The following is a 12,979-nucleotide window of genomic DNA, read 5'->3' on the forward strand; positions in this document are numbered from 1 at the left end:
AATTCTGCCCCCTGTAATCTTACACATCTCAACAGAAGAGAAAGCAAAATGAAAACCTTAACAGAGTGAATGCTGAGCAAGGACCAAGGATCCCCCTAACAGCACTGCCTCTTTAGTATGGGCATCCCTCATTTGTACGACCCACTAAGAGTGGAGTTATTCCATATGCCTCTGGTTCCAACAGCCCCTCACTGCTCCCTCAGGTCAGTACAGCTTTCATTCCATTCTGCCCAGCCACAGTGTTCCTTCAATCCTGCACTCTCTGTTTCGCTTTGCTTTCTCGATACCGCCCCTGAGATGATGTTGAATTTACTTAAAATTGTACTGTAACACAGCACTGTTTCAGCACGGCCCTCGAAAGCTGATGCCTGTCTGACAAAGCCATGGTCCCTCCGTAGACTGCAATGCCTGGCCACTAAGTGTCCTCAATGCAGTAATCTCTCTCTTCTGCCCTCCGGCGATACCATCATCCCTAAGGACTGAGCCCTGACTGTGGTGCATTTCCTGAGCATCACCCACCAGTCCAACACTCCTTCAGAAGGCTCACCCAACAGGTCGAAGCCTTCAGCATTCAAATATCAGAGACCTCTGCAATCCGTATTCTCAGAGACGGCATTGATCACCCGGACCAGCCCGATGAATAGTGACAATGAGGGTAAGTCAAAGGCTGGACATGTTTCATCTGAAACCAAAAGCATTCCCTTCATCTACAACGACCATGATGGGACAGTGATTGGCACAACTCAAGACAACTCTGAAGAAGCACACCACCATGTACGATAAAGCAGGCAGCGTGCCTGGCACTTCATCATTCAGTGATTCCCACAGTGACCAACCACAATTATGTCAATCGTTTGCCCAAGCTGCTCCAATGACTCAACCAATCCCAAATTCACCATGAACAACAACAGGTGCAGAAACACGAGGAGCACCAGGTACAGCTTCTCCTCTGAGTCACACACTGTCCTGAACTGGGAATATATCCCTCCTGTCCTACATCATCCCTGGGTGTCTGTCCTTCCCCTGGACACTCTGTGAGTGCCTTCACGCGAAGGAACGCAACAGCTCCAGTAGAGAGCTGATGTCTTCCAGGGTATTTAGGCACGAGTAATAAATGATGGCTTTGCCAGTGATGCCCAGATCTGAACAGTTATTTCAAAAGCTCCTTCAGTGCTGTCAATTTCACAGTACACTCCGTGACCACTACCTATTAGATAGATCTGCACTGTCCCTCTGACACAGGTCTCCCTCAGTACCGTCCCTCTGACAGTGTGACACTCCCTCAGTACCGTCCCTCTGACAGTGTGACACTCCCTCAGTACTGTCCCTCTGACAGTGTGACACTCCCTCAGTACTGTCCTTCTGACAGTGTGATACTCCCCCAGTACTGTCACTCTGACAGTGTGACACTCCCTCAGTACGGTCCATCTAACACTGTGACAATTCCTAAGTACAGACCCTCTGACAGTGTGACACTCCCTCAGTACTGTCCCTCTGACAGTGAGACATTCCCTCAGTACTGTTCCTCTGACTGTGTGACACTCCCTCGGTACTGTCCCTCTGACGGTGTGACACTCCCTCGGTACTGTTCCTCTGACTGTGAGACACTCCCTCAGTACCGACCCTCTGACGGTGTGACACTCCCTCAGTACCGACCCTCTGACAGTGTGACACTCCCTCAGTACCGTCCCTCTGAGGTGTGACACTCCCTCAGTACTGTTCCTCTGACGGTGTGACACTCCCTCAGTAATGTCCCTCAGAGAATGCATCTTGCTATGGTATTGCACTGTGGTGTCAGTTTGGAAATGTTGCTGAAATCACTTTGAGCCTGGAGTGGTCAGTCTACCCACATCCAACAATGAATGTTCAGGAGTTCTTATCTATGTGAGATGCAGTGAACCTGTGGGATGACTGATGAATCGAACTCTCTCTTGACCCTGCAGCTCCAGAAGGACAAGTACAAAAGAAGTGACCAGACATTTCTGCAGCTGGTCGCCTTGGAGCTGGCGGAAGACACTGAGCATGTGGCGCAGGTCCGTAGCCAGCCCGCTGTGGACCCCGAGTATAAGGGGACCTGGAGCGACTGGAGTCCCCTGCTGAAGTTCAGAACAGGTCAGAAGCCACACGAGATCAGGGGAGGGGCACTGGAAGGGTGGGGTCTGGACTACCGAGGGCACTTTACCAGGGATGAAGAGAAAGGTGGGTTGGGAAGAGAAAGTAGGGGTGTGGGGACCCGGATGAAGGGATGGGGTGAAAGGTTTTGGATGAGGGGGAGGTATTAGGGACAATGAAGCGTTTGAGAAGACATGAATCGAGATGGGCACAATGTAAGTAACGCAAGGTGGTAGAGAGCAGGGTATAGACCGCGGGGGTGGGGGAGAGGTTTTGGTTGGTTGGTGTCGGAAGTTCAGGTGTGATGTGTTTTAGATGATGTGGAATGGCATAGACAAGAAAACATCTCACTTGGTGTCTCACATTCTTCTCCCCTGACGTGAAGATGCACTGTAGTGATTGGGAGAATCTTGCTCTCATCATACAGCCCCCCTGCCCCTAACTTCTCAGTTCCTTCCTGTGATGACTCCATAATCCAGGATTTGCATTGAGGCCTCCGATTCCTTTCCTGGTCAGTGTTTTCCGAATGTCAACAAGTTCAGGTGTCACTGAGTTCACCCATAATCACGACCCTTACAGCTGCCCAGATGGAGGCTCAGAGTCTCAGATCTATTCAGGTCTTCAAACGTCAGTCCATTATCGAACCAGGCATTCTTCACATGTGAACCCACACTGCTGAGTCAACTCATCAACTGTCCCATCTTCTGTGCCTGCATTCCCCCAGACAAAATCTGATTGTCCCTGGGCAGTGGTGACTATTCCTTACCCAACAAGACTCTAGGTAATGGTTCAGCTGAAAAATCAGCATTAAAAGCGAAAAGAAGCAATAGCATCACAAGAAACTTGTCTTTTTTTTGTACTCTCCAGATGTGTGTAAAACCAATTCAAAGCAGCTCTCTTTGATACCGATTATGTGTGGGGTATTAATGGTGTTCTTCATCTTCGTTTTCGTGATGATCAATAAGTCCAATAGGTAAGGGAAACATTTATCTCCTTCACCTCTGACTTTGTGGCAGACCGTTCATCCCCCTCAGAGGGTAGAAGGTGGTGATTAATATCACTTACCATTCCATCCCTCATAAACATCAGAATGCTTGCTTGTAGGTCTACTGCCCGTGACTACAGAAATATATACCAAAGCAAATATTTGTCAAGCTTGCTCACTTTCGGATCTTCTCTTGCCTCCAGTCACTCTCTCTGACACCTTCTCCGAGTCTCCTGCATGTTCTGCTACTCTTTCTCCTCACACCCATCCTTCCACCTGAACTTTTCCTCACTCTGTTTCATGCCCTCTCCCACCCTTCCTCTTTTAGATTGCTGGTCTCCCTCCTTCACCCAATCCTAATCTTCTGCGTCCTTGCACTTTCCTAAGTTCTCTCTCCTTTTTCTCTCTAGATTTTTACAGTGTCCTACTCTCTCTCTCTCCCAGTTCCTGTATTCCCAATGTTCCCCCTTTTCCAGTCTCTTTCTTTATCCTCCCTACACTTCTCCATAGTCTTCCATTTTCCCTCCTTTGCCCACCCCATCACCTTCACATTTTCAGCCCCATTTAAACCCATCCATTTTATCTTCATCCTCTCCAGTTCCCACCTTTTCTCTCTTCAACACCTGACAATTGCTGTTAAAATTCTCTCTAAGTCTGCATGTCTTGTGGTAGATGCTGTCGGCATGGGATGAGATTAAGTGGAAACACAACCATAGTCATATCTTCTGCAGCTTTTCAGATGATGGTATTTTACAGAGGAGAAGGCAAAATAAATAAAGATTAATTCTGGAGACATTTCTTACCAGAACGTTAGCAATTTGTAGATTCTTGACCTCTGCAGCCCTTTCTATTAATATTGCTCGTCTACTGAAATTTTAATTATAAGCTTAATTCTTGAATCTGCGAAACATTATTCTGCATCCCATTTTTATTAAATTGTCTTGATTACTTCTTTCAGTTTATGAATTTTAAAAGATGTAACATTTTGGTGGTGTTGAAAAGCATCTACATTTTCACTTGAAGAAATTGAGTCCTGGATACTCTTGTTTCAGTTCATATGACATCTTGTTTCATTTCACCTCTGTAATCTCATTCAAGCCTATAAGCCCTCGAACACCTTTGCATTCCTCATCTGTTACCCATTCCCTTGGCTGAACCTCTTGTGTCTAAGCTTTCTGCTCTGGATTTCTCCCTTCACTCTCCTCTTTTTCTTGAAGACGCTAGTTCAAATGTAACTCTTCATCGATAAAATCTGGTTAAGGCGAAGATGGAAGCATATGTCAGGTACAGGTAGCTAGAATCAAATGTGGTGCTTGAGGAGTATAAGAATTGTAAGAGAAGACTTGAGGGAAATCAGGAGGGCTAAAAGAGGACATGAGGTTGCTCTGGCAGACAAGGTGAAGGAGAATCCCAAAGGCTTCTATAGATATATCAAGATCGAAATGATAGCAAGAGACAAAATTGGTCCTTTTAAAGATTAGTGTGGTCATTATGCGTAGAGCTGAAAGAGAAAGGCGGAGATTTTAAATGGATCTCTGGCAGGAAAGGAGTTTTTGATATGTGCCATTATCAGCTGTTCAAAGTACTTCATGATGAGTGGTGTCAGTGCCACTGGGCTGTAGTCGCGTAGTTCTGAAGCTGTAGAGTTCCTGGGTGCAGGGATGATGGTGGCTGATTTGAAGCATGTGGGGATGGCAGCCTTGATGATTGAAGTGTTGGAGATGTCCGTGAAGACGTCAGTGAGCAAGTTGCACGTAGTAGAGCGTTGCCAGGCAATCTTTGCTGACCAGATTTGACGCAAATCACTCTTACGTTTCAGCGTACATGTGGCAAAAAAAATCTGATCAAGATCTTGTGGCGCGATCTGGGGTCAGCTGGGGAAGAGGGCAGAGAAGTAGCAGAGCGAATCTAATGCAGACAAATGTGAGGAGTTGTTCTTTGGCGGGGAAGTCCAAGGCAGGACGTACACAATTAGGTGAGAGTGAGGTAGAACAAAGGGATCTGGGAATACAGATCCACAATTCCTTGAAAGAGGGGTAACAGGAAGAGAGTTTTTTGATGCATTGATGTTCTTAAATCAGACAACTGAGTGCAGGAGTAGGGATGTTATGTTGAAGTTGTATAAGATGTTGTTGAGGCAGGATTTGGAGCATTGTGTGCAGTTCTGGTCACTACCTTCAGGTAAGATATCAATTGAAAGAGAGCAGAGAAAATTTACAAGGATGTTGTTGGGACTTGAGGACCTGAGTCATAGGAGAGGTCGAAAAACTATATTCCCCGGAGAGTAGGAGAATAAGGGAAGATCTTAAAACTTTTATTGTGGGTCTCAGCTCCTTTTCGCCCTCTGAGATGGTTGTAACATGAAGAGGGTATGTCGTGGATGTTAAGGGTTTTTAATGGATGACATCTTCTTGAAGATGTCCTTGATGGTGGGTGGTTGTGGCAGTGATGGAACTGGCTGGGGTAATCATCGGTAGCCTCTTGTGATCCTGTACATTAGGGGCTCCATACCAAGCTGTGTTACAGCCAGTCAGAATTACCTCCGCTGTACAGCATTTGCAGGCATCTTCGGTGACGTACCAAATCTCTTTACGCTCCCAGTGAAGTAGAACCCTTGGGGTACTTCTCCATGCTTGCATCAACGTGTTAGCCAGAGGTAAATCCTCTGTCACCCAGGATCTTGAAGATGCTCACCCTTTCCACCAATGGCCCCTCAACGAGGTCTGGTGTCAGAGAGAGAGACTGGTTGGTGAGCTTCCTTTTCTGACTTCTAACGGAAGGTGCCTTGGCTCAGGGTTTTGTCTTAGCTGCTTGCCAGCTGGAGTCACTGGTTACCTCATTGTCATCTGGAGGAGGCCCTGCTGCCCGAATCTTTGCTGCTATTCCAGCTTCAAGATGCTCAACGAAGCTGAGAGCCACCAATTCCAACTCGCACTGACAACTGGTGAAGACTCAAAGCTCAGGCTGATCTGGCAATCTGTCCATCAAAATGCCTGAACATCTGTCAGCGTCTCCCTGTCATACCACAATGACTTGGCCAATTTGAAATGTTGAGAGAAGGAGAAATTTCATCACTTGGTGCTCCCAGCTTCACTTTTGTCTGCAGTTCTGCCCTCTCCTTGTTTGAGGAGAGGTAATCTTGCTGTGGAGGGAGTTCAGTCATGATCCTCCAGGCTGATTCATGTGATGTCAGGAGTGAGATGTAAAGAGAGATTGGAATGATTGGGCTTATATTCATGAGTGTTTGGAAGAATGAGAGGGGGGCTCATTGAAACTTATAGAACTCTGACAGGACAGAATGACTGGACACAGAAAGGATGTTCCAAATAGCGGCTATATCCAGAACTAGGGGTCACAGCCTAAGGAAAGGAGACAAGCCATTTAGGACCGGAATGAGGAGAGATGTCTTCACCCAGAGAGGGGGGTGAACTTTTGGAATTCAGAATGTGGTTGAGGCAAAGCAGTTAAATATATTCAAAAAGAAGTGAGATTTAGTCTTGAAGGTTAAAAAAGATGAAGGAATATGGGAAGGAAGCTGTAGTGTGGAGGCAGGTTCATGGGTCAGGTGAGTGAAACAGAAATCACTGACTAGAAATAAGTATATTAATCATTTATTTACAAACAATAAAAAAATCGACCAAACATTAAGCCTCCCCCCAAGTTACACAAACTGCAGAACTAAATATCCAACAAAGAGATATTTAATGAAGAGTGTGGGTGAAGCGTACCTTTCCAATGGTTCTGTGCAGCTTGCCCGGAGACAAAGGGAAAGTGCGTGGGGTTAGTTTCCTGCATGCCCCGAGTGATTGAAAGCAGACACCAGAGGTGTGGCACACAAGGCAACCAACTGGAAGAGCTGCTACAGCTTATAAATGCACCAATGAATGGCCGGCATGGTACACCTCCCACAAACACTTACAGAAGGAGAATCAGGATACAGAATTTGGATAATCAGCTATCATCGTATTGAGCAGTGGAGCAGGCTCTGAGGACTGAATGGTCAACCCTTACTGTGTTTCTGTGTAACCCAGTGATTCATGAATTTCAAAATACTGTGACCCAGAACCCTGTGCCTAGTCATTCCTTGAACTTATTCAAGGCAGACTTGGGTTGAATTTGGAAAAGGGAATAAAGTGAGGATGGGCTCCTACTGAAAGGTCCAAAAGCTGAATGAGCTATTTGTGTTCTTTGTCATTCTGTTCCCAAATCACTCTTGTGGACTTCCCTGCCACAAACTCATTTTAACTTTAGAATCCAAGTTCTGTTCTCCTCTCCTAACATCGCAGAGACGTCCAGTTTATTTTAGAGAGTCTGTTGTTCCCTCACTTGATGACGTTTGACTGTTAATTCCATAACTGCTCCCAGTGATCCCATCTCTCTACCCCACGGTCACACCAACACTGGGAGCACCATGTACAGTTCCCATCTCTGTATCCTTCCATCACACCAACACTGGGAGCACCATGTACAGTTCCCATCTCTGTATCCATCATTCACACCAACACAGGGAGCACCAAGTACAGTTCCCATCTCTGTATCCATCATTCACACCAACACCGGGAGCACCAAGTACAGTTCCCATCTCTGTATCCTTCCATCACACCAACACTGGGAGCACCATGTACAGTTCCCATCTCTGTATCCATCATTCACACCAACACAGGGAGCACAAAGTACAGTTCCCATCTCTGTATCCATCATTCACACCAACACCGGGGAGCACCAAGTACAGTTCCCATCTCTGTATCCTTCCATCACACCAACACTGGGAGCACCATGTACAGTTCCCATCTCTGTATCCATCATTCACACCAACACAGGGAGCACCAAGTACAGTTCCCATCTCTGTATCCTTCCGTCACACCAACACTGGAAGCACCATATACAGTTCCCATCTCTGTATCCATCATTCACACCAACACAGGGAGCACCAAGTACAGTTCCCATCTCTGTATCCATCATTCACACCAACACCGGGAGCACCAAGTACAGTTCCCATCTCCATATCCTTCCGTCACACCAACACTGGGAGCACCATGTACAGTTCCCATCTCCGTATCCTTCCGTCACACCAACACTGGGAGCACCATGTACAGTTCCCATCTCTGTATCCTTCCATCACACCAACACTGGGAGCACCATGTACAGTTCCCATCTCCGTATCCTTCCGTCACACCAACACCGGGAGCACCATGTACAGTTCCCATCTCCGTATCCTTCCGTCACACCAACACCGGGAGCACCATGTACAGTTCCCATCTCCGTATCCTTCCGTCACACCAACACCGGGAGCACCATGTACAGTTCCCATCTCCGTATCCTTCCGTCACACCAACACCGGGAGCACCATGTACAGTTCCCATCTCCGTATCCTTCTGTCACACCAACACCGGGAGCACCATGTACAGTTCCCATCTCTGTATCCATCATTCACACCAACACAGGGAGCACCATGTACAGTTCCCATCTCTGTATCCATCATTCACACCAACACTGGGAGCACCATATACAGTTCCCATCTCTGTATCCATCATTCACACCAACACCGGGAGCACCATGTACAGTTCCCATCTCTGTATCCTTCCATCACACCAACACTGGGAGCACCATATACAGTTCCCATCTCTGTATCCATCATTCACACCAACACCGGGAGCACCATGTACAGTTCCCATCTCTGTATCCTTCCGTCACACCAACACCGGGAGCACCAAGTACAGTTCCCATCTCCGTATCCTTCCGTCACACCAACACTGGGAGCACCATGTACAGTTCCCATCTCCATATCCTTCCGTCACACCAACACTGGGAGCACCATGTACAGTTCCCATCTCTGTATCCTTCCATCACACCAACACTGGGAGCACCATATACAGTTCCCATCTCTGTATCCATCATTCACACCAACACCGGGAGCACCATGTACAGTTCCCATCTCTGTATCCTTCCATCACACCAACACCGGGAGCACCAGGTACAGTTCCCATCTCTGTAGTGCCTTTTGGTGTCTCCCATCTCTCTGCTTCCATTGGCAAGATGGTGCATATCTGAGAGGACTTTGTAACACTGCATGAACTCATCTGATCTACGATCAAATAAATCACCCCTCATTCATTACAAATAGAAACAAACATCTCGAGTATTATTGTGAAGTAATCCAACATCTCTCTTCATGTAGTCCATTTCACAGAACCCCGATCAAATATCCTTCCATTGCATGAAATCCTAACTAAACAATCTGTCAGGGTCAGCAGTGAACTTAAATGCAGAATCCCAGAGACTTTGGCAATGCAAACTAAACAAAATATTTATTACAGAAATTAACCCGCAAAGCCAACAAGAACTCAGGCAAGCTTTTGAGGAACTGAGATCACTCACGAAACACAGAAGCACTCAGAGTTTCACTGGACAAGGATCCACAACGAGTAAGCAAAGCGGAGTGGCAATCCCTCCTTAGTTACACCCTGTCTGCCCGCAGAAATTCAGTGTCAGACAGTCCCCAGTGTTGAGACAAAGCAATAACCCTCAAAGGAAACTGCAATGCAAGAGATTGAAAATCCCGTGCTAATTCAATTACCATAAATTGAATAAAAGTGATAAATACACAGAGTTAACAGTTCCCATGATACCACGTGAGACACCTGCAACACAAAGTGAAAACAAAGGGCTAGTCCAAAGACAGACAATTAGACGTAAAAGGTAAACAATCAAGGAACACTGTAAACGCACCAGGCAATACCGAGCAAATATAATCCACATACTAACTGTAAGAAAATGACCCTGGTTGTGACACAATCTCCTTTTAATTCATTCTTATTGTACAGAATCCCAATAAACCCACCCATTCCCATTCATATCCAATGTCAATCCATATAACCCTCCCATTCCCATTCATATCCAATGTCAATCCATATAACCCTCCCATTCCCATTCATATCCAATGTCAGAATCCATATGAGCCAACCTGTTCCTGTTCACTCCCATAATGCAGAATCCCAAAAAAGTTTTCCTTCCCGTTTACTCCCATTCCATAGATTCCCATTAAATCAACCCTCTTCCCATTCACTTCAACCTCACAATATCCTAATAAACAAAATACTTCACTGTCATTCCCATTGTATAGAATCCAATAACGTAATTTCTTCTTATTCACTCCTGATAGAGATAGCCACCTTGTGTTCATTCTTCATCTTCTGAATTCCAGTGGACTAATTCTTCCCTCTAGTCTCTGAATTCAAGTAAAATGTAGTATTTTACTACTGCAACCTCTTACCCGACAACAACACAAATAAGAAGTGCACATTGATTTTAGTTAGGAGAAGTGGAGTGGTTCAGATTAGCTGCCAGAATTGATGCTCCATGCTGAATCCAATGGAAGTAAAGACCACACTATTGCACTTGACTTCATGAGCTGCCTCTTGTGGATTGAAGGGATTTGCCAGATTAGGTCCAACGCCAACCACGGAATCATTTAGGGGAAATAATGTTCTGAAATAGAGCTGTGGCAACTGGGCTGAAGACCCACTGGATTCTCCCTCAGTGCCCCCTCTCTCGCTTACGCTCAGTCGCATTTCCACAGGAAGGTTTTCATCGGTGAAAAGTAAAAAAAATACAGAATTACAAGCAGAGTAGATAGATAGATTCCAAAAATAAAGTCTTGCAGCTGGGGCATCAACCTCAAAGAAACAGCAAGTCACATCTCCTTCCCCCACCCCGCAGTAGCTTACTGTAATTCAGTGCAGAAATACCACTGGCAGTTAAAAATAACAGGAAAAAAACTGAATGCTGGTAATTGAAACATAAACAGAAATGCAGTTCTGATCTGCTGAAGGGTCTTTTCCCAAAACAGGAACAGATGTTGCCTGTTTTGATCTCAGAATATTTCACTCTCCCCATTTTGCTGATCATTATATCTCCTCCCTCCCCCTCATGCTAAGCACACCAACCCAACCTGCATTATTGTTCTTTATATCCACTTCCACCAGCCTGATCTTTAACCAGCAAGGTCTCAACTTCAGCCACCATTTCTGGGTCTGACACTGTTGACCCTCTTATAAAAGGCAGGAAAGTGAATTTAATGTCACAAATCAGATCAGCTATATTATTGTGTCCTTACCACTGTATGTTTTGAATGGTCTACTTTTCCCTGTACTTGTGCTCTCCTGACAAACCTGACCTAATTCTTTTCAAAGTTAGTGGACAGGAATGCTTACGGACTTTCTTACATGGACTTCTGGAAGACAGTTGGTAACTTTAGAGACAAGAGAGACTGCATCTTCTGGGAATCTTGATCAATACACACAACAGGCTAGGGGAATTCCATGACATTCAAAGCTAAAGGGGTGGCACGGTAATGTAGTGGTTAGCACAACGCATTACAGTACCGGCGACCCGGGTTCAATTTCCACTGCTGCCTGTATGGAGTTTGTACATTTTCCCCGTGACCGCGTGGGCTTCCTCCCACAGTCCAAGGATGTACCGGTTAGTAGGTTAATCGGTCATTGTAAATTGTCCCGTGATTAGGCCAGGATTAAATCAGGGGATTGCTGGGCGGACGCGAGGAAATCTGCAGATGCTGGAAATTCAAACAACACACACACAATGCTGGTGGAACACAGCAGGCCAGGCAGCATCTATAAGGAGAAGCACTGTCGACGTTTCGGGCCGAGACCTGACGAAGGGTCTCGGCCCGAAACGTCGACAGTGCTTCTCCCTATAGATGCTGCCTGGCCTGCTGTGTTCTACCAGCATTTTGTGTGTGTTGATTGCTGGGCGGTGTGGCTCAATGGACCAGAAGGGCCTAATTTGCACGGTACCTCAATAAATAAAAAGAAGTAAAGCTTTGGTAGTGAAGGGCAGTTACTGGCCTGACTGGGGAGCTGGCCAAGCACCAGGACAGTGGCATAAATGGCTGCCCCTGAAGTTATCAGGGCATGAATGAAGGTGCTTACGACATTCACAACATTAATTTGTATTTGCTGCAAGTCCAACATCAGGTGTCGGTCTGCAAGATAGCTGTGAGTGCTGGGATTATCAGGGTTAATTACGGAACCGGTGACAATTCCCCATGTTTTGTCTTTGCCAAGATGAGAAGGAGCTGAGGTTACACAAGGAGAGGAGCTCTGTGACCTTTTAGTGAGGTTTTTTTTTGAAAGGGTAATAGCAGGTGTAGACAAGAGCAATGCAAATTGAATTTCCAGCAAGTGCCAAACAATAGGTGAATATGCCAAATCAAGAGTGGAAGATTTGAAATAAAAGATACCGATCAAAGGAGGCGAAGCTTACACTACAGAATGATGAAAAATGAGCTCCCATGGGTATCAATGCTACTCAATTAGTTAGAGTTTGGAAGCATGAATACAATGTCTAAAATTGCAAAAGCTGAGGGTTGGAGTGAGGATGTTGAAGGTAGATAGTCAATATTGAAGAAGGCCTGACACAGCTTGGAAGTCTGCAGGAGTGAACTTGCAGCTTGAATATGCGACTGGCAGCAGGTAAGCGTGGGGCACCTGGCTGGCAATCTCTTAAGGAAGCTGTCGGTGTTCAGTCATTGACACTGGAGAGCTGGACCTGCTCGTCCTCCTTTGGGTCTGAAGCTTGCTGAGGACACCACATCTATGCTCAGTGCCTGGGATTCCTGTCATTATCTGAGAATCGTCTTGCCAATCCTAACAGTCAATCTTGGTGCATAATGTGAGTTCTGTCAAATAGCAGGTCAAAGAAAGACACATTTAATATTTCCAAATAATTTTTTTGGTGGAAAGGTTTGTGTAATTCTTTTATTTATAAATTATTCACATGAATTTTAATCATTTTTAAATGGCTCTGAGTGCTAGACCATAAGGCATTAGAGCGGAATTAGGCCATTGATCCATCAAGTCT

General features: G+C 45.8%; 1 protein-coding gene across 4 annotated transcripts in view; it reads left to right on the forward strand.

Annotated features, from left to right (window-relative positions):
- The window catches only part of LOC140735621 (interleukin-21 receptor-like), a 166,902-nt gene that overhangs the window by 83,680 nt on the left and 70,243 nt on the right, over positions 1 to 12,979 (forward strand). For all 4 annotated transcript variants that reach the window (XM_073060873.1, XM_073060876.1, XM_073060874.1 and 1 more), the window contains 2 exons: positions 1,944 to 2,112; positions 2,980 to 3,085. In XM_073060873.1, the coding sequence (XP_072916974.1) occupies positions 1,944 to 2,112; positions 2,980 to 3,085 (275 nt within the window). The remainder of the gene's footprint in view (positions 1 to 1,943; positions 2,113 to 2,979; positions 3,086 to 12,979) is intronic.

The sequence above is a fragment of the Hemitrygon akajei genome, chromosome 11 (genome assembly GCF_048418815.1).
Source record: "Hemitrygon akajei chromosome 11, sHemAka1.3, whole genome shotgun sequence".
In the NCBI taxonomy this organism is placed as follows: domain Eukaryota; kingdom Metazoa; phylum Chordata; class Chondrichthyes; order Myliobatiformes; family Dasyatidae; genus Hemitrygon; species Hemitrygon akajei.